Below are 27,156 nucleotides of genomic sequence, written 5' to 3'. Positions count from 1 at the left end.
AAATGGCATAGTTTTTGGCTCAAGGATTTTGGATGCACGAGAAGTAATCCCTCTCAATACAAGGCTTAGGCTAGCAAGGTTGTTTGGAGCAAACACAAGTATGAACCGGCACAGCAAAACTTACATAAGAACATATTGCAAGCATTATAAGACTCTACACTGTCTTCCTTGTTGTTCAAACCCTCACCAGAAAATATCTAGACTTTAGAGAGACCAATCATGGAAACCAAATGTCAACAAGCTCTACGGTATTTCTTCATTAATAGGTGCAAAGTACATGATGCAAGAGCTTAAACATGATCTATATGAGCACAACAATTGCCAATTATCAAATTATTCAAGACATTATACCAATTACCACATGTAGCATTTTCTGTTTCCAACCATATAACAATTAACGAAGCAGTTTCAACCTTCGCCATGAACATTAAGAATAAAGCTAAGAACATATGTGTTCATATGCAACAGCGGAGTGTGTCTCTCTCCCACACAATGAATGCTAGGATCCAATTTTATTCAAACAAAACAAAAACAAGAACATAAAGACGCTCCAAGTAAAGCACATAAGATGTGACGGAATAAAAATATAGTTTCACTAGAGGTGACCTGATAATTTGTCGATGAAGAAGGGGATTCCTTGGGCATCCCCAAGCTTAGATGCTTGAGTCTTCTTGAAATATGCAGGGATGAACCACGGGGGCATCCCCAAGCTTAGAGTTTTCACTCTCCTTGATCATATTGTATCATCCTCCTCTCTTGATCCTTGAAAACTTCCTCCACATCAAACTCAAAACAAACTCATTAGAGGATTAGTGCATAATCAAAAATTCACATATTCAGAGGTGAAATAATCATTCTTAACACTTCTGGACATTGCACAAAGCTACTGAAAGTTAATGTAATAAAGAAATCCATCAAACATAGCAAAACATGCAATGCCAAATAAAAGGCAGAATATGTCAAAACAGAACAGTCTGTAAAGACGAATTTTTCTGGGGCACTAAACTTGCTCAGATGAAAATGCTCAAATTGAATGAAAGTTGCGTACATATCTGAGGATCACTCACGTAAATTGGCAGATTTTTCTGAGTTACCTACAGAGAATACTACTCAAATTCGTGATAGCAAGAAATCTGTTTCTGCGCAGTAATCCAAATCTAGTATGAACCTTACTATCAAAGACTTTACTTGGCACAACAACACAATAAAATAAAGATAAGGAGAGGTTGCTACAGTAGTAACAACTTTCAAGACTCAAATATAAAACAAAAGTGCAGAAGTAAAATAATGGGTTGTCTCCCATAAGCGCTTTTATTTAACGCCTTTCAGCTAGGCGCAGAAAGTGTGAATCAAGTATTATCAAGAGACGAAGCATCAACATCATAATTTGTTCTAATGATAGAATCAAAAGGTAACTTCATTCTCTTTCTAGAGAAGTGTTCCATACCTTTCTTGAGAGGAAATTGATATTTAATATTACCTTCCTTCATATCAATAATAGCACCAACAGTTCGAAGAAAAGGTCTTCCCAAAATAATGGGACAAGATGCATTGCATTCAATATCCAAGACAACAAAATCAACGGGGACAAGGTTATTGTTAACCATAATGCGAACATTATCAATCCTCCCCAAAGGTTTCTTTGTAGAATTATCAGCAAGATTAACATCCAAATAACAATTTTTCAATGGTGGCAAGTCAAGCATATCATAGATTTTCTTAGGCATAACAGAAATACTTGCACCAAGATCACATAAAGAATTACAATCAAAATCATTGACCTTCATCTTATGATGGGCTCCCAGCCATCTTCTAACTTCCTAGGAATAGAAGTTTCAAGTTTTAATTTATCTTCTCTAGCTTTTATGATAGCATTTGTAATATGTTTTTATAGCACTAGCATTAGGACTTCTAGCAAGTTTTTGTAAGAAATTTATAACTTCAGAGATGTGACAATCATCAAAATCTAAACCATTATGATCTAAAGCAATGGGATCATTGTCCCCAATATTTTGAAAAATTTCAGCAGTTTTATCACAAGCAATTTCACCAGTTTTAGCAGTTTCAGGCAGTTTTTCACACTTTGCATTAGGAGTAGAAACATTGCCAACACCAATTATTTTACCATTGATAGTAGGAGGTGTAGCAACATGTGAGGCATTAGCATTACTAGTGGTGGTAATAGTCCAAACTTTAGCTACATTATTCTCTTTAGCATTTTCTTCCTTTTCCCACCTAGCACGCAATTCGGCCATCAATCTAATATTCTCATTAATTCTAACTTGGATGGCGTTTGCTGTAGCAAATGACTTAATATCTTTATTTTCATTAGGCATAACTTTCGATTTCAAAAGATCAACATCAGCAACAAGACTATCAACCTTAGAAGCAAGAATATCAATTTTACCAAGCTTTTCTTCAATAGATTTGTTAAAAGCAGTTTGTGTACTAATAAATTCTTTAAGCATGGCTTCAAGACCAGAGGGTGCATTCCTATTATTGTTGTAAGAATTGCCATAAAAATTACCATAACCATTACTATTATTAGAAGGATATGGCCTATAGTTGTTACTAGAATTATTCCTATAAGCATTGTTGTTGAAATTATTATTTTTAATGAAGTTCACATCAACATGTTCTTCTTGAGCAACCAATGAAGCCAAAGGAATACTATTAGGATCAACATTAGATCTACCATTCACAAGCATAGACATAATAGCATCAATCTTATCACTCAAGGAGGAGGTTTCTTCAACGGAGTTTACCTTCTTACCTTGTGGAGCTCTTTCCGTGTGCCATTCAGAGTAATTAATCATCATATCATCAAGAAGCTTTGTTGCGGCGCCTAGAGTGATGGACATAAAAGTACCTCCAGCAGCTGAATCCAATAGGTTCCGCGAAGAAAAATTCAATCCTGCATAAAAGGTTTGGATGATCATCCAAGTAGTCAGTCCATGGGTAGGACAATTTTTAACCAAAGATTTCATTCTTTCCCATGCTTGAGCAACATGCTCATTATCCAATTTCTTAAAATTCATTATGCTACTTCTCAAAGATATAATTTTAGCAGGAGGATAATATCTACCAATGAAAGCATCCTTACATTTAGTCCATGAATCAATACTATTCTTAGGCAAAGATAGCAACCAATCTTTAGCTCTTCCTCTTAAGGAGAAAGGAAACAATTTTAATTTTATAATGTCACCATCTACATCCTTATATTTTTGCATTCAAAGTTCAACAAAATTATTAAGATGGGCAGCAGCATCATCAGAACTAACACCAGAAAATTGCTCTCTCATAACAAGATTCAGTAAAGCAGGTTTAATTTCAAAGAATTCTGCTGTAGTAGCAGGTGGAGCAATAAGTGTGCATAGGAAATCATTATGATTTGTGCTAGTGAAGTCACACAACTTAGTATTCTCAGGGTACCCATTTTAGCAATAGTAAATAAAACAAACTAGATAAAATAAATGCGAGTAACTAATTTTTTTGTGTTTTTAATATGGAGAACGCAAACAAGATAGTAAATAAAGTAATGCAAGTAACTAATTTTGTTTTGTTTTTTGATATAAGAAAGCAAACAAAGCAGAAAATAAAATAAAGTAAAGCAAGACAAAAACAAAGTAAAGAGATTGGAAGTGAGAGACGCCCCTTGCAGCGTGTCTTGATCTCCCCGGCAACGGCGCCAGAAAACGTGCTTGATACGCGTACATCACGCGTCCGTTGGGAACCCCAAGAGGAAGGTGTGATGCGTACAACAGCAAGTTTTCCCTCAGTAAGAAACCAAGGTTATCGAACCAGTAGGAGTCAAGAAGCACGTGAAGGTTGTTGGTGGCGGAATGTAGTGCGGCGCAACACCAGGGATTCCGGCGCCAACGTGGAACCTGCACAACACAATCAAAGTACTTTGCCCCAACGTAACAGTGAGGTTATCAATCTCACCGGCTTGCTGTAAACAAAGGATTAGATGTATAGTGTGGAAGATGATGTTTGCGAAGAACAGTAGAACAAGTATTGCAGTAGATTGTATTCGATGTAAAAGAATGGACCGGGGTCCACAGTTCACTAGTGGTGTCTCTCCAATAAGAATAAGCATGTTGGGTGAACAAATTACAGTTGGGCAATTGACAAATAAGGAGGGCATGACAATGCACATACATATCATGATGAGTAGTGTGAAATTCAATTGGGCATTACGACAAAGTACATAGACCGCTATCCAGCATGCATCTATGCCTAAAAAGTCCACCTTCGGGTTAGCATCCGCACCCCTTCCAGTATTAAGTTGCAAACAACAGACAATTGCATTAAGTATGGTGTGTAATGTAATCAAAACAAATATCCTTAGACAAAGCATTGATGTTTTATCCCTAGTGGCAACAGTACATCCACAACCTTAGAACTTTCTGTCACTGTCCCAGATTAAATGGAGGCATGAACCCACTATCGAGCATAAATACTCCCTCTTGGAGTTACAAGTATCAACTTGGCCAGAGCCTCTACTAGCAACGGAGAGCATGCAAGATCATAAACAACACATAGATGATAGATTGATAATCAACATAACATAGTATTCCATATTCATCGGATCCCAACAAACGCAACATGTAGCATTACAAATAGATGATCTTGATCATGTTAGGCAGCTCACAAGATCCAACAATGATAGCACATGAGGAGAAGACGACCATCTAGCTACTGCTATGGACCCATAGTCCAGGGGTGAACTACTCACACATCAATCCGGAGGCGATCATGGCGATGAAGAGTCCTCCGGGAGATGATTCCCCTCTCCGGCAGGGTGCCGGAGGCGATCTCCTGAATCCCCCGAGATGGGATTGGCGGCGGCGGCGTCTCTGGAAGGTTTTCCGTATCGTGGCTCTCGGTACTGGGGCATTCGCGACGAAGGCTTTAAGTAGGCGGAAGGGTAGGTCAGGAGGCGACGCGAGGGCCCCACACAACAGGGCGGCGCGACCCCACCCTTGGCCGCGCGGCCCTGGCGTGGCGTCACCTCGTCGCCCCACTTCGTAATCCTTTCGATCTTCTGGAAGCTTCGTGGAAAAATAAGACCCTGGGCGTTGATTTCGTCCAATTCCGAGAATATTTCCTTTGTAGGATTTCTGAAACCAAAAACAGCAGAAAACAACAAGCGGCTCTTCGGCATCTTGTCAATAGGTTAGTGCTTGGAAAATGCACAAATATGACATAAAGTGTGTATAAAACATGTGAGTATCATCATAAAAGTAGCATGGAACATAAGAAATTATAGATACGTTTGAGACGTATCATGACCTCAACATCTTCTCATCTAGGAATGCCACGTGGACCACCGGGACTTGGACCTGTTCATTGTATCTCACAAGATGATCGCGCTTCGAGGAGGCATGGGAGGATGGCTTGACCTCTGGCGTGGTATCATCGTTAACAACATTCTTGAGGAGGACCTTTTTATCTATTTCATCTCACTATCCAAGCTTGAACACAACTTGGCTCGGAAGAGTGAGCCGAAGCCGATACGGGATATCACGTGCTACAAGCCTACAACGGTTTTACCAAGTTGTCTGAGATGGAGCATGTTTATAGAAGGTTGTTAATCAATCCGCATCCATACCGTAAAATGAGATGTCTAATTTTTTTCTAAAGTATAACTATATATATAATCTATTGAGAACTGTAACATTATATAGGTATAATTTAAAAAGTATGTCATGATGTTTCTAATGACATTGATTTGGCTTAGTAGATGTTCAGAGTTTTTTTCCATCTCAGCTAAGTGAGGGATCCAAGCCCCCCAAACTCTTTCTTTTGGGTGAATAGCCCCCAATCAGCTATATGGTATTTATTGTGACCCTCATAATTATCACATAGGAAGTGAACCATCTAAGAATTAATCAAATAAATAGCACATTTAGAAAATTTAATAACACTTAGAAAATATAGAGGGATACTTGCTAGCACACTTCTAACCAGCTCCAACTTGACAACATGGTTTAGAAGTCTACCTCTACATCTAGAGGCTTTTTTCATGACCTTGTCAATAATAGGTTGTAGATCTTCTTTTCTTAGCTTACTATGGTGCAAAGACACCCCTAAATATTGCAATGGGAAATTCCCCAGCTTGCAACTCAAAGTTTGAGCAAACATGTGAGCCTCTTCCTCCCCAACATTTATAGGGACCACATCACACATGTGGAAGTTTATGTGCATCCGAGATAATTGTTCAAAACGGGATAATATCCACTTTAGATTAATTGCAGAGTTGATATTGTTTTCCAAGAAAAGGAGTGTGTCATCAGCATATTTGCATCACTAATGAAGTAATGATCCCAGATATTTTTTTTGAGGGGATTTAAGGGGAAGTAATGATCCCAGATGTATTCATATTTTGCATTAATCCAGCAATCTGCGTGCGGGTTTTGTCAGTTTTGGATTGGGCTTTCCTGCTGGGCCTTGTTATCTGAATCCTCGCCTACCTAGGCCCAGCGGCTCGGGGGCATCCGGCAGCAGCTCACTGCCTACTCCGGCGAGGATCACCGCGCGCCTCCGCCGTCTTCTCACCCGCCCCACGTTCCCTCTTCCGGCTGCCCACGACTGAGACAAGCTCCGCTGGCCGGGCCCACCACTCGTTCCCGGGCGGCGCAATCGGCGCGCTGCCGTCAACCCTCTCCCCGGCGTCTCACCCCGCCCAATCTGACTTGCCTGCCCGTCTCCGGAGAATACGGAGTGAAGAGGAAGGAGACGCGCTAATGGGTTCGCCTTCCAGCGCCGGTGGGTGAGCGATGCGGCAGACCCAACCGCGCGCGACGTATAGGTAGGGATCACATGTGGAAGGCATGCCAGTTACGCCGAGCAATCCATCTATGGTGCCGTCCAAGGTGCGTGAGACAGAGCTTCTAGCTCCAGAAATGCATTGATGTTTATGCTTGAATACTAACTTTGTTTTGTTAACCAATTCCAGTGCGAACGTGGGGCGAGAGTCCAGGATTGGAGACAGAGGTTACACCAATAATGTTCCTGAACTGAACTCCGACAAAAGGAGCTTGTTGAAAGGTGAATGCTACTACACATTGGGGAAGAAGGAAGGTACCTCTCTGTGCAATTCAGCCATCGCCGGCGCTTCAGAGGAAGCTGGATTTAATGTTGAGCGTGAAACTGGGGAAAAGTGTGAAGCTGATGTACATTCGGCAGCGAAATTGTTCTCGGGTATTGGGAAATTAGTTATATCCAAGTGCTCATTCATTTTTGACAGTGGAAGAGACACCTTTGATGGGAATTGTAGCTTGCAAGATGTTCTTAAGCATGGTCTCTGGCTCTCACCGGAGACCCTCCGCAGGTTCTGGCGTGCTTCACAGCTGAAGCCTGAAGATTTTCTTGACATTTTGGTCGGTTTTGGACATGGTGCTGCAGAAGTTAGAAACTCGAGATTTCTATGGAACTTGTACAGGTGGGCTTCGTGGCAGAGTAAGGACTTCCGGCATCTTCCAAGGTCCAATGACATGATGGTGTCAATACTTGCGCATGCTCAGATGCTCAGCCAAGCTGAATCATTGCTTCTCTTGCTGGACGAGAACAAGGCTCTGACCGATGCGAGCGATCTGTTCAGTCAGGTCATCCAGGCGTTTTCAGAAGCTGGCCACCTCGACAAATCAGTGGCACTTTTTGATCATGCAAGGCATAAGTGTTTGATACCTTCAGCCTCGTGCTATCAAGTACTTCTAAATCTTATGGTCAGAAGGTCAAAACAGGAGCTAGTTGTAAGAGTATATTTGGACATGCTTGAAGTTGGATTAGGTTCTTGTACGGAAAGAGATATTCTTGATTTTGCTATCAGTGCTTTAGTCAAGAGAGACAAATTCTTACAAGCTATTGGTATAATTCGGCAGTTAAAGAGTTTGAACATCGAAATAAGCAAGGGATCATTGTTAACTGTTGCAAAAGAATTTTGCAAGAAAAAGGACACTGGAGATATGATGAATTTCTTGGAAGAATGGAGGTATTTACCTGAGCCGCGTCTTTGCAATAGAATGCTTGCGTCTGTTTGCAAAAATCTTGGTACTGATGAGGCATGGTTTGTCTTCCAGAGACTAGAAGCTTTAGGATTTACCCCAGATGCTACAACCTTTGGAATTTTCATATGCCATAGCTGTAGAGAAATGAAACTCAAAGCTGCATTCCTCTATTTATCTGAGTGCTTTTCTAGACATATTGAACCTAAAGTTTGTGCTTATAATGCTATTATAGGTGGTGTTTTCACAGAGGGACTGTACAGACATGCAAATTATATCCTTGAAGACATGATCGAAAGAAAAATAATGCCCGAACTTCTAACATATAAGATAATTCTGGCAGGATATTGCAAGTATAGGCAATTCGATGATATAGAAGAAATCTTGAGAATTATGAAAGTCAATGGTGTAAATGGTCTTCCCTCTGGAAACTGTGCACTCTCTAAAGCCTTATTCTTTCTGGGGCTGGACCACTTAGGAGTGAAGGTCAAGAGAGATAATGCCACTGGCTTTCCGAAAGCTGAGTTTTTTGATTCAGTAGGCAATGGTCTGTATTTAGACACCGACTCTAAAAGGTTTGAGACTTCGTTGGCGCAGATTCTTGATAATGCTTTTTACTCAGATATTAGCCCAGAGATAGTCAGTGCTTGTCAGCAAGGTGATGTTGCAAGTGCTCTTCTGGTGAAAGATGAAGCTTTTCAACAGGGACATGAAATTTCACCAGCTAGCTGCTCAGAACTAATAAAGTCCTTGTGCGTTAGCCCTGCACATGTTATGGATGTTATTGACCTAATGGAGGAAATGCCTTATACATTTGATAAACTGGATGCTCAAACTCTAAATTTAGTCATCCAAACATTGAGTACGAATGATATGTCAGCTTGTGCAAGATTGGTTTTGGACAGGTTATTCAGAAGAGGCTTGCCAGTTAATCAAGATACTTATACTTATTTGCTTACAGGCTTCTGCACAGAAAGGAACATAATGGGGTTTTGGGAATGTTGGAATGTTGCAACAAAGTTTAATTGGTCACCAGACAGCAAGGATGTGATGCCCCTTATTAGCCACTTGTGCAAATGGGGAGTAATTGAGGAAGCTTTGGAGCTTATAAGCTTGTTGCCTGATTGCTATCCTAATTTGTTCCTAAGTGCATATTGTGCACTTCTCAAAGAGTTATGCAGAACTGGTTACACTACCATTGGATGTGCGATGCTGGAGGCACTCCTAGAGAAGGATGTCGTTGTGGGTCGCTCACTAATTTATAGTGTGACAGAGGGCTTCCTAAAGGAGCAGAAGACTGCTGAATCTATTGGACTGTATGACATGTGCCTTAACAAAATCAAAATGTCAGATGTGTTTACCCGCCAATTTCCATTCTCTTCGCTAGCATGCTTTGATGCAGAACGATGCATGGACTTGGTACAGTCTATGATGAAAATGGAACGTTCTGATGTCTCAGCTTGCAGTTGCATTGTGAACGAATTACTGCATACAGGAAAAGTAAGTCAGGCAATGTCGGTTGTTCAAGCCTCCACTTTGGGAAAGAAATTAAGTGACAAATTGCTAAATTCCACCCTTCAATCATATTGTTGTCTAAACAGTTGGAGAAAGGTTGATGCAGTTATTTCTATAATGCTAAAGATACACGCTAGCATTTCTATTTCTAGCTACCGCTTTCTTGTCCGCAGAATGTGTGAGCAAAGTCAGTTTTCTAGTGCGTTATGCCTTAAGGAGCTAATCCAACAGAATGACAAGTCAACGGAACTTATTTTATACAATATTCTGATGTTCTGCCTTTTTCAGAGAAGAAACAGCTTGCAGGTTCATGATTTATTGAAGGATATGAAACGTAACGGTATTTCTCCAGACAAAATCACATATGACTTTCTTGTCTATGGGTTTAACAAGTCTGGAGACACCGATCGTTCAGTTAGTGTGCTTGATGCTTGCATTGCGCAGGGATTAACACCAAGCAACCGCAGTCTCAGAATAGTACTGAATCACTATTGCAAGTTAGGGAACCTTGAGAAATCAATAGAATTGTTTCATCTGATTGAGGGGAGGGGATGGAAGCATGGTTTAGTGATTGAGATGACTGTCATTTCAGCACTTCTTTCGTCTGGAAGATACTCTGAAGCAAAATCATATCTGAACAAACTGAGCAGAAGTGCACTAATTATATCTGACATCACTTTTGATGCCCTAATCAAGGAATTCTGTGGACAGGGAGACTTGGAAATGTCTGTTAATCTGATAAATAAAACGTTAAAGAATGGTAGACTTCCAAGTGAAGCTAGTTACAGCTCTGTTATATACAGGCTCTGTGTATTGAAAGAATTTGATCAGGCTCTTGATTTTCTTGCTGAGATGCAGTTGGAAAATCTAAAACCAAGTGAGATCTCATGTGATGTGCTCATGCGTGGCCTGTGTGCCATGGGAAGAACAACTGATGCTAAGAAGATTTTGGAAATACTAATGACCTTTGGTTCCGCACCATCCTTTGGCATGTATAGAACTGTTTTTGATAACTACTCTAGGTGTAACAATACACTGGAAGCCGCAAAACTTCTGCATGACATGCAGCAAGCAGGACACACACCGAAGTTTGAGATGCAATGGTCTGTGATAAGCAATTTAAGCAGCACTGGTAGGAAGACTGAAGGATATGAACAACCTATTTTATCAAACCTTATTTCTTCCAGTGAGTTCCCCATTAAGAATAATAGGAGGAAATGATTCTTGTATGCAAATATATATCCAATGCTGATTGGAAGGAGATGATTAATGACAGCCATCCTACGAAGAACCCCAAGGCAGCAGTGGCACTGCTCCTGCGACCGCACAGCGTCTACCATCTCGTGCGGTTTGGCTGGTGTAGCCGCTGCTTCTTGCAGTAGTAACCACTGGCCCTGGCCATCTGTTTTTTGCAGAAAAATTCTACCAATTTGTGTGCAGTATAACCTTGTTGGCTTCCTGAATGATAAATGGGTTAGATTATCCAAGTCTACAGCAAATGACACAAAGTTCTTTCTGTTCATCTCAGTTGACCCTAAGAAATTGAGTCCTGGATGCACCCCGACCATTTGACATTACCTTTGTTGACAATACACAAAAAGGTATGATCACACACAGTCAATGTGTTGTTTGAGTGAAGTTTAAGATTTATTTGTCTCAGTGTGTATTTTGCAGTAGTTTTTGATATGCAATGCACTATCATAAGAAAATTATGCTAGTTTCTTACATAATATTGCTGACCAAGCAACAAATTCTCTTAAACAAATCTGCCTCATGAGGTAGTCTCCTTTCCAAAATAATGGGGTTTATGTACCTTATTCATTATTAAGCTAGAAAATGATCAATACTGTGTATCTTAACCAAAATGAATACTGCCATAAGTGTGTTATCAATCATAAAACAAAGGAAATTGGTGCCTCCCTTGGGATTTAAATAACAAACCGGACATGGGATCTTTCAGACACTTGGCAATATAGAAACATGTAGCTAGTGGGTTTTAATCGGTACACCTTGAAACAATGGTCTCCGTCCTCGACAAACTACTCTGGATTACTCTGACATCAAAAGGACTTTATCATTTTCCTACCAGTATAATCTTTCCAGACATCATTATTTTTTGTAGTTTAACCATCTCAAAGAAAGTAAAAGTTCCACCATTTTATCTTGCAACTTCTAAATAACAACAAAAGCTCACATGCTAATCAATTACTGAGTGGTAAATTACATTGATTGCCTTTTCTGGTACAGCTTCGGTTCTCTGCCGACTAGTTGAAGCAACTATTTCTGGGAGGAAGTGTTTTCCTTTGATCACATTGTGGGTTCCACGCACGTGGCCTGGAGCCTGCAAGATACACTGGTTGCAATTTCGTCCAAGCAGAATCAGATCCTTCTGAAAGTCGTTCAAGTTTGTTTCAACGAAAATCAAGTGTGGAATTAGCCAACCCCAACTTGCTTGGAAAAATGTTTTGTTGTTGTTCTTGTTGTTGAAGATGGAGTGTGGAATGAAGCGGCAGCTATGTACGCAGATTGTTTTGCTACAACAGCGATGATTGGAAAGGTTTGTAATCTAAAGATGCTCCACCTTTTTTTTTTCCAAACTATTCTGGGTTATGTAATAACTATTATTTATTTGAGTTTAAGTATTTCGTAAAAAAAAGTGGCTCTAATAGTTCTTGGTTTTTCATGATCGTAGGCTGGCGACGGTTATGGTGAAGCTATGGAGGGTTCTGTACGTGAAAACCTATATAGTACAGTATTTATCAATTTCCTGTGTCCTCGGAAGAAAAAAGTCCCCAGATCCGATCTCCAACGAAGCAACTATCATGGAGGGTTCCATCCAGCCCCCTACCGTTGATGCCGAAGCAACCAGCGCCGCCACACCCAACCCCGCCGTCGATGCCGCCCCCCTCTATCCCGGCTGGGTTCTCCTCGAGAAGGAGGCCTACGACGACAAGTGCGAGAACGGCACAACCGCTGAAGCCAAAACGATCGCCGGCCTCACGGTCAAAGTTACCTTCTTCCTCGCGGACCCGCCGGCTGTCTCCCGCTTTTGCGTCTATGGCCCCGAACTCGAGCACGAGGATTACCGCTTCCTGCCAAGGGTTGTTTTCTCGGAGAAACATCTCCTTCTCCTCCACATCCAATTCGGCCGCCGCCCTGGTAGCGCCGTCCGCGAGCCTCCTCCTCATCCCGCCCAATACTTCGTCTATTGGGCTGCACATGGCCAGCCGTCCCTTACACCGATCCCGGCTACTCGTCGGCCTGCTGGCAGCATTGCATCGTTTCCCATTGTCTTGCCGTTCAACAAAGAACACGAACACGGGGATTTCCTTGTCGCTGATCTAGCTATCACGCCGACCCGTGGGCACTATGTCCTCCACACCTTCTCGTCCAAGAACAACCAGTGGACCACCACGCCGTTGCAGTTGCAGGCACCTCCTCCCATGACAGACGACCTGCCCAGTCTACCCCACAAGGCGATCGCGCTCGGAGCGGGCGCCATAGGCTGGATCGACCTCTCGCGAGGCATCCTCGTCTGCAACGTGTTTGACCCGGACCCTGTTCTCCGTTTCATCCCGCTGCCAAAGCCTGAATTTGACCTGCGCCGGAGAGGTGACCCGCAGCGCATCCGTGACGTCACCTGCTGCAATGGGTTTATAAAGTTCGTCGAGATGGAGCAATATCCCAGACCCGATTGCAATATCGAGAGGAACTTCAAGACGACCAAGGATCTCGACACCCAACACGTCCTCTATGATTCGGACCTCTTCTTACGAAGCTTTCAGGATCTAACGGAGGAGCCCATCATCCCCCTCACCTGGAAGATCCGGACATGTTTCAGGCACATGTCTTGGAACCTTTGGTGCAAAGCGCACCCTACTCTCCATGTTGATGACATCTCGGTCAACGACCCCAGTTACTACATGGATTTGCCTGAGCTGTGGGATTTCAGCGCTGCAAAATTCACGCTGAGGAATCTCACAGCAGTTCGCCCAACGCTCAGCGTTCACGGTGGCGAGCTTGTCTACCTTGTGTTGAAGAAGGTAGGGGCTGATGATAACAAGGCATGGGTGGCTGGTGTTGATCTTCGGAACAAGACGCTGGAAGTACTGTCTTCTAGTTTCTGCGGGAGGCCCTTCCTTGCATGTACATTCTCTGGATATCTGAATACAACTCCAAGGTATCTCTACACGATGACATGAATCTCTCAAACTAACTGTATTTTTTTTTCTAAACTTCTGCTAGTTTTTTTTTTAACCTAATAATGGCATTTCACATCGTTGCTTTCTCGTTACTTTTCCTCAAGGTCATGTGCCCCAGAAGATGGCTGTGGCCAGAATTGTCCACTGAATCGTTATCTTAGGCAGGGGAATATTATTCAAAACAACCCGGTAAGCGGTAGTCATCTTTATGCGACAATTTTCAGTATCTATTCTAAATGATTTAATTTAACTATGTCTGTACGGCGACTCCAGCTGACAATGCAGACCAAGGGTGGCTACTCTAGGAGTTCCATTGATGAACACGACAATGGCGTGCACCCAGTCAACAGCTACATATTCCAGCCACAGCTCGTTGTACCGCTGCCGCACGGTTTTCCACAAACACAGCAAAACAATTGCACCCCATCAAGATCAGGTAATAACATTTTCCACGCTCGTGACATGCTGCTTTCCTTTTCTTTACCCTTTCGTTTACTGAAGATATTTAACCCAAAAATATCAGAAGTTATCAAACATTAGTCTTTTATAGTTTGATGTCATCATTTAGGAAAATGTGCAAAAGATTTTACCACCATGGTGGCACGCATGGATTACAGCTGCCAATGTTACCATTAAGATACTAAGCTGATCAAAATTGCATGTACATATAATGTTTCACACTCTTGGAGAGCTCCTCTTGTTGTTGAGGCCTGAAATTTAACAGAACTTCCAGTAAAGGGTTGTGTGTAATGATAGAGGACCATTTCTTCAAGTTGTGACTTATGTAGCCCTCTTCAAGTTGTTAGTTATAAACGGTCCTGTAAACTTAAAAATTATTCACCAGTCAAATCTGTAACAGGTAGGAGCTTCTCTTTAGCATCATTATCGAAAGGGATAGAATTGAAGCAACTATATGCGTTAGAAACTGCATCCTTTTTTTGACATGCACAACAAATAAGATATACCGTCCTATAAACTAAAAAGAACGCTGGGAATGTGGGAAAAATTATTGAACTTAAAAATATAGCTAATCAAAAGTTTGTTTCAGCTCTTCTTGAAAGCGAAAGATAAACCCTTCGTTCCATAATTCTTATCGTGGTTTTAGTTCGAACGTAAACTACGATAAGAATTATGGAACGGTGGGAGTATTAAAGGAGAGAGTGGAAACTGTAAATTAAGTCCATGTGGTAAAGCTGAATTTAACCTTCTGCAAACGTGAGGAACAGGTCACCAGCTGGTGATTTCCAGAGCGTTACTTTGGTTCTATTGGATGTAGTATACATTCTTGATTAATAACATTGTTTGGTGAAGGATATGTTGGCCAACCATGGCTGGTAATGCCGATGGGCAATCGCTTCCAGCCGCAGATGCCTCCGGAGTTGACGTCCCCGGATGTGCCCTTCAACACACTGATGCCTCGGATGCCGATGGATGACCGCTTCCTGTCACAGATGCCTCCGACGCCAGTGTCCCTGGCTGTGCCCTTCAACACACTGATGCCTCGGGTGCCGATGGATGCCCGCTTTCTGTCACAGATGCCTCCTGTGCCATCGTCCATGGCTGTGCCCTTCAACACACTGATGCCTCGGGTGCTGATGGATAACCCCTTCCTGTCACAGATGCCTCCGGTGCCAACTTACCAGGCTGCTCATCATAGTCCCATAAGATATTAGGTCCTGGATGCATCCGAGCCAATTGACATCACCTTTGTGGACATTACACAAAAAGGTACATAAAAAGGTACATATATGTTTGCTTACAACATATTTTTGCTTCTATCGATTCTACCATGGAGCAAGTAAATGATATGCATGCGTGTGCTCTTTTACCTTGCAGTGTAGGGTCTTACAAGCTCTGCTGCTAGGGGTAAAGAAGTGCAGCAAGAGTACTTCCACGCCAGCACCTTGAAGGAACCATCAGGACCATTGCTCTTGGATCAGTGATGAGACAAACCAGCACCAACCCAATGGTTCTTCAGAGCCGTCGACATCCTTCATCTGGAAAAGACAGAAACAAATGAACAAAATCAGCATCTTCATCGAATGCTGAAGAACTGGATCATTTGAAAAGAAAACATACATAACCTAGTGTGCACAAGCTTTTCAAGAGCTTGGCATCTTTGTGCCATGAAATGGCAATGGCTCATGATAATGTGTTTATTTATAGCTAAAGAAACATTGTTACACAAGCATAAGGTACCTCAGCCTACCTACACAGCCCCTTTCATCTCCCTCATTGTTCAAAGGTCAATCCAAAGTGCCCATAGGGAAAGCCAGATGTGTCGTTCCTTGTGACAATTTCTGGACATGCTAGGAGCTTTATTCCCCTAGTTGCCAATATTTAGGCTATAGTTTGGTGTTTCTTACACTCGATGCCTTTTTTTCTTGAGGTGGTGGGGTTTTTCTTCAAGGTGGGGAAGCTGGTGTTTATCTGGATATCAAGTGGCCTTCTGTTAACTAGACTCTGCACCTTTTGTGTCAGACTGAAATACTGTGTATGTGTAAATCATGTTTTTTTACATTTTCTGCAATTCTACTTTTCCAGATTCCTTTAACCTCTGCTGCTTCTATCTATCCATCTCTTGGAATTTGTCATGGGACGAGTATGGCCTGGTCTGCATCATGGTGCTTGATTTCAATTCGCATAGGTACCTAAACATCGGTTTTTGCCTGACTGACAGCATGTACTTTCAGATTTTGCATATGAACTAACCAGCAAATGTAGATGTAGTACCATTTACTGTAAGCAACCTGAGTGTAAGAGAAATAAGGGATCCATGATGAAAATTTCTACATATATGAATGATGTCTAAGTCAACATAAATTTTGTTCTCCATTAAGGAACTAAATACTCCCTCCGTCTCAGGGCTTGCGCGTATCACTAAATCGTAAATTTAAACATGGTAATACAAGATATACATTATGAAACAAATATCATTAGAAAGCTCACATGTTCTACTTTCTAATACGGAGTAACATAATTTTAATGTTACAATTGATATTATGTTGACCAAATTAACAACCTTGAAATACGTGCAATCCCTATGAATTGGGATGGAGTCACGGAGGTAGTAATTGCTTTATCATACCCTTTTTATAGTCGTAGCTGGGATGTGGCGGAGGAAGGAGAGTGGCTTGGCTGTGGCCATGAGCACCAATTTTATTTTTCAATATATAAAATAAGAACATTTTAAGTTAAAACATAGCAAATGACAACTACTTCCATTCCATATTAGTTGTCGCTGATTTAGTTCAACTTTATAGAGGGAGTAACCATACTTCTAGTACTAAAGGAAATAAAGTTATGAATAGTTAACAGTTCTGTGATAAATGTAGAGCGCAAAATTGCTCGAGAATAACTACTGCCAAAAAGATTATTTGCAATTTGCTTCAGCCCATCGCAGTTGTTTCTCTCAACTGAGCAGATGGATAATGCATGCATGATCCTTGCCCCAATTTGGTTCAGCTCGCTCAAGAATTAATCGTTCCTTGCAGAAGCACCAATTGTTCACAACCCAGTGCAGGGATCTGTGGCAGCTCTTCCTTTGTATTGCTCAGGATGTCATTTTCGATATCATATCAACACGGCTAAGTTGAATTCAAGGTATGCAAGCTGATGCCTGAATTTGTTTTGGTCATGATACAAACAGATGACAACGCGAAGGATCTGTAGCCGATAGCCAGTGGAGCACGTATTGTCTTTACCGTGTCATCTCCATGTGTTGAGGTCCATGAAATAATTGTTTTTCGGAGTGTTAACACCACTCCGGTGAAAATTAAGTACATCATCCACTTAGAAGTCACTGTCCAACATTGTTTTGCATTGAATTGATAGTTTCAGCTAGCCTTTTCAGCTGCATATAAGCAAAGGCAACCTTCAGTAACGTCTTGGAAGGCTCTAGCCAATTTGCTAATTTAGCATGACAATAACATTCAAGTTAGCATCTTTCCTGTCACCTGCAGATGCATCCACATCTCAAATTTTATCAGTGCTCGATGCTCAGTTTCTGACACAGAAGCTGGGAGCTAAAAATCCTTTCAGTCAGCGATGTGATTCCAACTACCGGAAGGACTGCATTGCATCCTTGGCGCTGCCATCTACAACCGTGCGGCCAGCCTCCTTGTTGACACCGCTGTCATCCATTAACTTCCTCATCTTCTCCGACTCTAGCCATTCCCCGGCTGAAGCATAGATGTTCGAGAGGAGCACATAATCCCCACTGTCATCACTCCTTGCCTTCAGCAATTGTCTGTTTGCGTGCTCAGCCAGTTCGATCTCACCATGAACCCTACAAGCCCCAAGAAGAGTCCTCCATATGACAGAATTAGGCTCGACCTTCATGGTGTCAATGAACTCAAATGCTTCTTTCAGAAGCCCCGCGCGACCCAGCATGTCAACCATGCAACCGTAGTGCTTGACATTGGGCTCAATCCTGTACTGCTGTTGCATCAAGTTGAAGTACTCACGTCCCTTGTCAACCATCCCACCGTGGCTGCATGCTATAAGGACAGCGACAAAGGTGATCTCATCAGGCCTGACTTTCTCTTTCAACATTTTCTTGAATAGATCTATGGACTCAGGGACATGGCCATGCAGTGCCAATCCTCCTATGATCGAGTTCCAAGTTGAGACATCCTTATCTCGCATCACCCAGAACACCTCCAGTGCACTCTTCATGCTTCCGCATTTTGCGTACATGTCAATCAGCGCATTTCCCAGGACGACAGTAAAACCAGTTCTGGAAAACTTGTCTGAAAGAGAGGAATGCAACCTTCGGCCAACATCTAGATCACCTGAGTTGGCACAAGCTGACAGCAGGCTGAGCATTGTGACGACATCAGGCTTTTCGCCCATACTTTGCATCTGCTCAAACAGTTCCATGGCATTCATGTGCGAGCCACAGCCCACATACCCAGAAATCATGGCGTTCCAGGACACGACATCACGGTCAGGTACCCGGTCGAACAGCTCCCTTGCTTGTGCCATCTCCCCCCGCTTTGCATAGGCGGTAATCATCACGTTCCAAGACACAAGGTCCTTCACAGAACACTCTTCGAACAGCTCCCGGGCAGCACTGATGTTCCCTCTCCTAGCACAGCCGGTAATCATCGCCGACCAGGCCACGGCATCCTCGCGCGCCCTGCGGTCAAACAGAGCACCCGCAATTTCCAGCTCTCCACAACTGGCGTGCATGCCGATGAGCGCGTTCTTGACGAACGCGTCGGACTGGCATCCGAGCTTCACAACGTGGGCGTGCAACTGCGCCCCGGTGCCACCGGCGCCCATGGCAGTGCACGCCCGGAGCACGAAGGGGAACGTGATCTTGTCTGGCCTCACGCCGTCGCCGCCGCGCCGGTTCATACGCGCGAAGAGGGAGACAGCGTCTCGGGGCGCGGCAGTGTGCGCGGCGCCGCGGATGAGGGTGTTGTACATGAAGAGGTCCGGGTGAGGGATTTGGTCGAACACGAGGTAGGCGTGGGCGATGGCACCGCGAACAGCGACGGCGGACGCGAAGATGAGCTCACGGAGCGCGGAGGGGTCCGAGAGGAAGCCCCGGAGGACCAGGAGGGCGTGGACCTGCTTGATTTGCCGGAGGCTGCGGCAGCGCCGCCAGAGCGGCGGCTGCCGGCGCTGAGTGCTCGACTTCCGCAGCATCTGCGTGTCAAAGCGCGACAGAGCGCGGCGAGAAGAGTGCACTTTTCCCTAAGCTAGCTGGTACCTACTGTACCTCCGATAGATTAGGACTTATAAATTTGCTCAAAAGTCAAAACTTACAAAGTTTGACCAAGTATAAATAAGAAAATATAAATAAACTTCTAAATACAACGTAAACAAATATGTAACTTATAAATTTTAAAGTGAACCTGCCGCTATCTATCTGGTATCGTAAATTTCTAGTTTTATCTAGTACCAAACTTAGAGAATGTTTTAGCTCTTCGCATATTCACCTACAGTACATGTATCTAGTCCACTCTTTTTTTTTTTGAAATATGTAAGTGCTTAGATTTACTAATTATAATGTGTATCTAACTCACTTTGAAATGACCAAAACATCTTATATTTGTGAACGCACGGAGTAGTTATGTTCATATTAACAAAAGGTTGGATCACTTATTTCTCAATGGAGAGAATAATTGTTCGTTGGTGGAAATGTTAGCGTTCATGCATCAATAGGAACAGAAATGCAAGGTTGCTGGCTCTCTCCTCACGTTAGCATCAGGACGAGCGAGATGTGGAGGGCACCCGCGCGAGTGTTTTTTTTTTGAGAAACACAATACAAACACATTTATATAGACTTCTTTTTGAAATAGGGAAAGCCCTAGCCTCTGCATCAATCGATGCATACAACTTTTTATTATATTGTTATAAAACTAAGTTGCACAAAGCGTTACAAATCATGGATCACTCAAAGTCTTTAAAAAAACAAGCCAAAGAAATGAACGAGAGCACTAGACAAGATCTTCATGTGAGTCACCTCTCAAAACGCCAGCCGCACCGGTTGAATAAATCCTGTACTACCGTCGCTAAACGGTTGCACACAATATCTATGTCCCAACGCACATCCTCCGGCTGGAGATAGGACCACGTATGGATTCAGTAGGTAGCCAAAGGAATAACCTGCATAAAATATGAGAAACTTTTTTTTGTTAATGCTAACATCGTTGCGGACCGTCCATACAACCCATAACAAGGTGCGCACACCAACTCTAATGTGTCCCTTATCTTTCTTTGCAACTCCATTTAACCAATTACCAAACAAATTTGTGACATTTGTTGGTGGAGGAATATTAAAAGTCATGTATACAAACGCCACACTATTTTAACAAAAGGACACAAAAAGAAAAGATGGCGTATTGTCTCATCTTGATCACAAAAACAACATTTAGAGCAATCCTGCCAATTTCGTTTTTTCAGATTATCCTTAGTAAGAATCACCTTCTTATTAAAATTCTGATTTTAAGTGGGATATTAACTTTCCAAATGTATTTCTTAAAAAAAAGCGGTATGACCATCAAGTAGGTGAAGATACATGGACTTGACAGTAAAAATGTCAGATGAAGTAAGTTTCCATCAAAATTTATCAGAGCTGAACCCTCATAAGTCTCAAAACTAGATGAACCCATCTATCCCATTGATCACCCAATAAAACCCTCCTAAAACATATGTTTAACGGAGTTGAACCGATAACATTAGCCACCGACACGTTAGGATGATTAACTATACAATATAACGATGGGTATTGATCACAAATCGGCCTATCCCCTAGCCAATTATCTTCCCAAAAGCGAGTATTCTGACCATTACCTAATTTCACCGAGCCTCTCATGAAAAAAAAAATCATATTTTACATTCATCAACCCTTTCCAAAATGTGGAATCCGTCGGTTTTGCTGAAACCTGGGATAAATTTTTCAATCTTAAGTACTTATTTTGTAGGAGTTCTTGCCAGACACCTTGTTCATTCATATAAGTTTAAATAGCCATTTTCTAAGCAGGCTCTTATTTTTTAATTCCAACACCTCAATTCCAATACCACCTTGATCCTTTTGTCTAGATTATATCCCATTCGTGAGTCTATACTTTTTCTTATGGCCATCACTTTGCCAAAAAAAGGGGATTTTAAAAAAGCTAGTTTTTTCCTAACCCCACTGGAATCTCTAAGAACGATAAGATAAACATTGGCAAACTCATAAGAATAGAATTTATGAGAATTAAACGATCTCCATCTCTTTAGCTTTTCCAAAACAAAAAAATTCACTCTTATGAAAATTTATTTTGAGCCCGGATAACTGCTAAAAAATGGCTCCTTATTAAGAGCTTTATCTAAATCACGCTCCATGAAAAGAATGGTATCATCAACATATTGTAAAACAGAAACGCATACACCACATGCATAGGCGTACACTCTACCCTGACGAAATCATCATAGCCGCCTCGCTATCAATGAGAACGTCGCCTTCCACTAAAAAATATTTATCAAACCTAGGATATAAGCTGTGAGTCTGTGATGGACTCAAGGTACAATCACCCTCGTAACCAGCCCAATCTCAGGTTGATTCTCTGGCCCCGCGCTAGCTCGTCAGTCCCGTCATGCACTGGCGGAGAAGATGACCAGAGTTGGGCAGTTTCCCCGGTCGGCCTGGCACGATCAGAAACTTTCCGGATATACACTACGTTTCAGATAACAAGACCCAGGAAGGAAGCCCGATAGGAATCAAATCCAAACTCCTATCGCATCGATCGCGCACCGCCATCCCTGACCCATAAAATCGCTTCGATCGAATCTACAGAAGCGCCCGCCCGTCGGCAGCACCGATCGCCATGGCGTCTCCTCTTCTTCCCGCGGCCACACGCGCTCGCTATCCATCCTGGGTTCTCCTCGACACGAACGCCTACTTCGACGAAGGAGTCAACTCCACCACCGCCCACGCCGTCACGCGCGCCGGCAACGCCGTCCGGGTCACCTTCTGCCTCGCATCCCCGCCGTTCGTCTCCCACATCTGCCTTTCCAGGTACTACTGCCCCGGGCTGGTGGGAGCCAAGGTTGTATCCTCGGCCAAGGATCTCGTCCTCCTCCGCTTCGGCTCCGCCGAGTACTTCGTCTACCAGGCCACGGGCAACAACCCGTCGTCGCTCAGACCGATCCCATCCATTCATCCGGGTGTCGACTCTCCCCCCTGCATTTTACCGTGCGACGACGACGACGGAGAATTCTTCGTCGCCGATCTCTCCGATGAGCTGGGCCCCGAGCGCTACGTCCTCGACGTCTTCTCGTCCAAGACCAACAAATGGGTCACCAGGCCGTTGCAGCTGCAGGCGTCTCCAGCCATGACAGAGAACATTCCAAGGCAACACGACAAGGTGGTCGCGCTTGGGGGAGGCGCGGTGGGCTGGATCGACCTCTGGCGGGGCATCATCGTGTGCGACGACGTGCTCGACGAGAACCCTGTTCTCCGCGTCGTCCCGCTTCCGAAGCCTGGATTCGGTTTCGACCGGCGCCGAGGGACAGGGACGGGTCACAAGGAGGAGGTACGGGATGTTACCTTCTGCGGCGGTTTCATCAAGCTCGTCGAGGTAGACTACCGTTTCAAAGAAGTTCTTGTTAATGGCAATGCCAATAAGAACAGTTTCAAGACTACGTATGATCTTGACGCTCTAGACACTATCTATGATTCAGAGCTCCTTCTCCAGGAGGGAGAGTTTGCGCCCACTGAGGATGAGGAATACGCAGTCCTTGATGGTTGGAAGATTCGAACGTGTTATAGACATATCTCGTGGGACTACTGGCGCAAGGGCCACGTTGTGGACGCTGATGACATCACCGTCTGCAACCCAGAGCATTGTAAGATGTTGCCTCAGTTGTGGGATCTTAGTGCTGGAAGATCGGCATTGAGGAACCTGGTGGTATCCTACCCGACGCTCAGCACTCGGGGGGATGATGTAGTCTACTTGATGTCTAAGTTAAAGATTAATGATCAGAGCGCTTGGATGGTTGGTGTTGACCTTGGGAAGAAGACGGTGGAAGTAGTGGAGAATATTGTCGATTATTTCCAACCTCCATTCCTCTCATGTTCATTCTCTGAATATCTGAATACAACCCCAAGGAATGTGTTGTAATAACTTGTAAAGGATGCTCGGCACTTCATGCAGAGGAGTGAAATTTATCAGATATCATGAATTAAGTAATTAACCTTAATTATAATTTCCTTATAGAGAAAACAAATTTCATTTATACTCATGACTCAAGTTGGCTAATTTTGACTGACAGACTTCAAAGACTAAATCCTTCCAATTTTTTTGAGTAGTCTCTAAACTCTTTTGTTTGCCTCATTTCGAGCTAATTGAATTTGATCCATTATTTTGATTCAGTTTTGTTGTTGAGATAATTAAAAATTGTGTATCCAACATTGTATATCAAATTGTATGTGTGTTGAAAAATCTAGATGCGTACATTTATTTGACCATCAATTTTATGAGAATAACTTGTTTTCACTGCGATAGAAAATAAAGTTACCGTCGGGGCAACGGCCAATCTCTTCCAATCCAATGTCGATGCTGCTCAACATCGACGATCTCCTCCAGCCTCTCTCCACCGAGGCTGGCCCCACCAACTACGAGGCCTCTACCTCGCAGCGCGCTCCACTCATACCCTTCTCGCCCCTCGTCCAGTGGCGCCCCTAGCACCCGGGAAGTACTACAACCACATTGGCTTTCACACAACATAACCCACTCACCACGAGCTTACCTCGCCCCGTACTTCGCCACCCTCCTTCTGCCAGGGCCGGTCCAATTTAAATTTGGACCGTGTGCAAGTTCAATAAATAAAATTTATATTAAAAATGTATACTATTCTATAACTTGTTTTATTATACTACAATTTTAATAATCTAGTGACTTCATTACACATTTAGCACACATAATTAAATATAAAATGTTAATAATATTAATTGTGTTGTTTTTTATTGCAATTACATTTATTATTCTACTTTCATCAGGCTAAACATATGTATTTTGTATGAAAAACTTTGTTATTTGTGGTATATAAACATTGACAAATTAAATTGTATGCATCCTTCTTTTTTTCATCTACATTAGTATTTATATAAATATCTTTAATAGTGTGGTGGATAATATATTGGGTAAGTCCTAACAAATATTTTAATAGGTACTAGTGGATTTTTAGTGTACAATTTTGTTAGAAAATGTACAGAAATTTCTAGATTATAAATTGGACCGTTTTCTTACTGTCTATCGGGTTTTTGTGATTCGACTTTTTTTATAAGGTTCAATTATAATCTAACAATGCATGCATTATATATACCAATATTAAAAATTTCTAATCCTCAACTATCATAAAAAATATTATAAGTTCTCCAAATTTCTCGTACATAAGACTTGAATTGCTAGGATCGTCATGATGCATTCCGTATACTCCGTCCATGCCAAAACGTAGTGCGTACAAAAAAAATTAAAAAGTCAAATGATATAAAGTTTGACCATTTATATAGGAAAAAATATTAACATCTAGAATACCAAATCAATACCATTAGATTCGTCACGGTGTATATTTTTATTTGGTATATATTTGGTATGGTAGACATAGATAGTTTTCTTAATAAAGTTGGTCAAAATTAGCATCATTTAACTTTTTTAAAAAGGTATATGCACTACATTATAGCATGGAGGGAGTACCCAACTGCTAGTCATGTCGTTTATGCAAAAAAATAAATGCATAATATTTTAAATAAAAATGTAATTACCATTGTTTTAATTACAACGAGGCGAGTTTCCATTGGAAAGACTAACGATACAACTAATATCAGGTTTGCTCCAATATGATACAAGGTTTGTTGTGCGGACTTACTTCTACAAACAAACAAATCATTTTCATATATTAATATCACTCCGATCCATAATGTAAGCCACTTTATCAAATTGAGCTGAAATAGTTTGCTAAGACGGCTTACATTATGAAACAAGGGAATAGGTTGTTGGAGACGATAGATATAATAGTATAATGATAATAATTATGAGAATACTTTACTTGGGATTTAGCCATGAGTCTGGCTGAATCTTGGCTGGACGTCCATATGTTCACTATAATTCACTATAGTAAAGTTGAGCATATCAAACTTCATGCACTAGCCAATGCAGCTAAAAGTCGAAACTGATGAAAAGGGTTAGGTAATCCACTTATACATATCAACACCCCTTCTTACTTGTGACTGGGAGAAGATAAGAGAAAGTCATCACGTGGAAAGAAGAATAGCACACATATAAATAATCGTATAAGTGGTAAACATAGGGGTTGGCAAATAATGCGAAAGCGAGGACTCGAACTTGAGACCCTGGGCTCTGATACCATGTTAAGCTTCATGCACTAGCCAACACAACAAAAAGTCTAAACTTATGTAAAGGGCTAGGCAATCCACTTATACATAACAAAAGAGTGTAAGCTCCTCTTCAATGTGTTGACACTATATGTGATAAAAGAAGAGGATCACACTACTAGGAAAAAGGTTATAGGCCCCGAGCTACCACCAATGCGCCCAAAAAGTGGTCCGTCGGCGCTATATATATTACCGCAGGGGCACCAATATTTAGGGTGTCGATGCTGTTGAAATGCCATCGGCGGATCAAAAAACTGGTGCGCCGGGGGTAAGGATCGTCCAGATCCGAGCTAGGAAAAAAATTTGGGCCTCACATACCAACCGGCGCACCACTATCTTTGTGCGCCGACGATAATTGAATATCACCAGCGCACTACTATGTTGGTGCGCTAGCAGTAAGTAAGGCCCAGATTTTGCACCCCCTCTGTATGGATCGCCTTTTCTGTTTTGAAAAAAAAAGAAAAATGATAGAAATTTCAAATTTCAAAATCATGTCCATGTGTTATGTGTTCTACTTGTTACGAAAATTAACAAATATGAATTTAGATTTTTTTTGCAAAATAGCACCATATTTTGCAAAATTTTGCATACGGCCTCTGATAAAAAAGATTATATAAAAATGTATCTACGATTGTTTACTGATTGTTTTGATTCCTCAAAATCAGAAAGAAAACTGAGTTTTCTCAAGTTTTAGATTTTGCTGCGACTTTTTTTTGAAAAAGGAGGCACTTACCGCCGGAGCATCACCAAAATGATGCGTCGGTGGTAACCATCGCTTTGTAACCAGCCGGCGCACCCCTTCTCCTCCTCCTTTTCCACTTCCCCCTTCTCCTCTTCCAACTCCTCCTTCCTCTTCCTCCCTCCGGCGACCACCTTCTCGAACCCCCTCCGGCGACCACCTACACCTCCATCCCTCTGGCAAGCTACTCCGGGGACCGCGTGAAAAGGCAACAACTCGTATATAGTCCAATTTGGTGTATTATGGCTAGCATGTACAGCAGAGAAGCTGACCATGATAGTTGTGTCTCAGATATTGTTGGGCATGGTCTGTAACTCTGTATCAGTAGGATGCAGCAACATCAAAATCCGCTGGAGTCTTTCTTTGGATATTTTCTGAACTCAACAGTAAACTAGGCACTTGGATGAAAAGTTGCATACCATTTCCAGCGGAGTCATCCGATGAATTATGACAGCTCACCCGCAGCGCTACATACTCCTTCCGATCTGTTTCAATCGACGCGGATACCACATACTACTGCACAACCCTGCGTCGATTTAATCGGATCAAAGGTAGGAGTAGAACGTATTGACTGTAGACGAGATGCTTGTTTGTTACTACTAGCAATTTTACCGTATAGATTTTCTAAGAAAAGAAATAGCTTTACTATAGACTTGTACTGGCGTAGAAAGAATACCGAGCACAGACGTGTATTTTGGGTCGATGCTTGCTCGGCCGTGGCGTGCGTGTCTATTTTGTGCGGCTGTCCTGTTGTTGCTTACGTGCACGCTTCTCAGCTTTGGTTTCGCCTTGTCTAGCTAC

At 42.4% G+C, this 27,156-nt stretch overlaps 3 protein-coding genes across 6 annotated transcripts; 2 read left to right on the top strand and 1 right to left on the bottom strand.

Moving 5' to 3' along the window:
* Positions 1-6,683: 6,683 nt before the first annotated feature.
* LOC124701537 (pentatricopeptide repeat-containing protein At5g15280, mitochondrial-like) lies at positions 6,684-11,006 on the top strand. 3 transcript variants are annotated; one of them, XM_047233617.1, is made up of 3 exons: positions 6,684-6,878; positions 6,962-7,996; positions 8,353-11,006. In XM_047233617.1, the coding sequence occupies exon 3, from the start codon at positions 8,403-8,405 to the stop codon at positions 10,743-10,745; it is 2,343 nt and encodes a 780-aa protein (XP_047089573.1). In that variant the 5' UTR covers positions 6,684-6,878; positions 6,962-7,996; positions 8,353-8,402; the 3' UTR covers positions 10,746-11,006. The 3 variants fall into 3 exon arrangements, with proteins under 3 accessions (XP_047089573.1, XP_047089572.1, XP_047089574.1); XM_047233616.1 differs by having other exon boundaries at positions 8,245-11,006; XM_047233618.1 differs by having other exon boundaries at positions 8,245-8,464.
* Positions 11,007-11,020: 14 nt separating this feature from the next.
* LOC124701540 lies at positions 11,021-16,207 on the top strand. 2 transcript variants are annotated; one of them, XM_047233619.1, is made up of 7 exons: positions 11,021-11,125; positions 11,772-12,081; positions 12,217-13,704; positions 13,831-13,915; positions 14,000-14,162; positions 15,038-15,454; positions 15,563-16,207. In XM_047233619.1, exons 3-6 carry the CDS (start codon positions 12,230-12,232, stop codon positions 15,397-15,399), a joined length of 2,085 nt encoding a protein of 694 aa, XP_047089575.1. In that variant the 5' UTR covers positions 11,021-11,125; positions 11,772-12,081; positions 12,217-12,229; the 3' UTR covers positions 15,400-15,454; positions 15,563-16,207. The 2 variants fall into 2 exon arrangements, with proteins under 2 accessions (XP_047089575.1, XP_047089576.1); XM_047233620.1 differs by having other exon boundaries at positions 15,038-15,466.
* Positions 16,208-17,682: 1,475 nt separating this feature from the next.
* LOC124695945 (pentatricopeptide repeat-containing protein At5g15300-like) lies at positions 17,683-19,381 on the bottom strand. Its single transcript, XM_047228746.1, has one exon. It carries the CDS (start codon positions 19,379-19,381, stop codon positions 17,786-17,788), a length of 1,596 nt encoding a protein of 531 aa, XP_047084702.1. The 3' UTR covers positions 17,683-17,785.
* Between the last annotated feature and the right edge of the window lie 7,775 nt (positions 19,382-27,156).

Source organism: Lolium rigidum, chromosome 3, assembly GCF_022539505.1.
Source record: "Lolium rigidum isolate FL_2022 chromosome 3, APGP_CSIRO_Lrig_0.1, whole genome shotgun sequence".
Classification (NCBI taxonomy): Eukaryota; Viridiplantae; Streptophyta; class Magnoliopsida; order Poales; family Poaceae; genus Lolium; species Lolium rigidum.
Note: the sequence above shows the minus strand (reverse complement) of the source record. Positions and strands in the feature narration are given on the sequence as shown.

Excerpts from the sequence above, each read along its gene's own strand:
- LOC124701537 (XM_047233616.1), top strand. The coding sequence starts at position 8,298 with ATGATCGAAAGAAAAATAATGCCCGAACTTCTAACATATAAGATAATT.
- LOC124701540 (XM_047233619.1), top strand. The coding sequence starts at position 12,230 with ATGGTGAAGCTATGGAGGGTTCTGTACGTGAAAACCTATATAGTACAG. Across the intron at positions 13,705-13,830 it reads TATCTGAATACAACTCCAAG|GTCATGTGCCCCAGAAGATG; the intron begins GTATCTCTACAC and ends CTTTTCCTCAAG. Across the intron at positions 13,916-13,999 it reads ATATTATTCAAAACAACCCG|CTGACAATGCAGACCAAGGG; the intron begins GTAAGCGGTAGT and ends CGGCGACTCCAG.
- LOC124695945 (XM_047228746.1), bottom strand. The coding sequence starts at position 19,381 with ATGCTGCGGAAGTCGAGCACTCAGCGCCGGCAGCCGCCGCTCTGGCGG.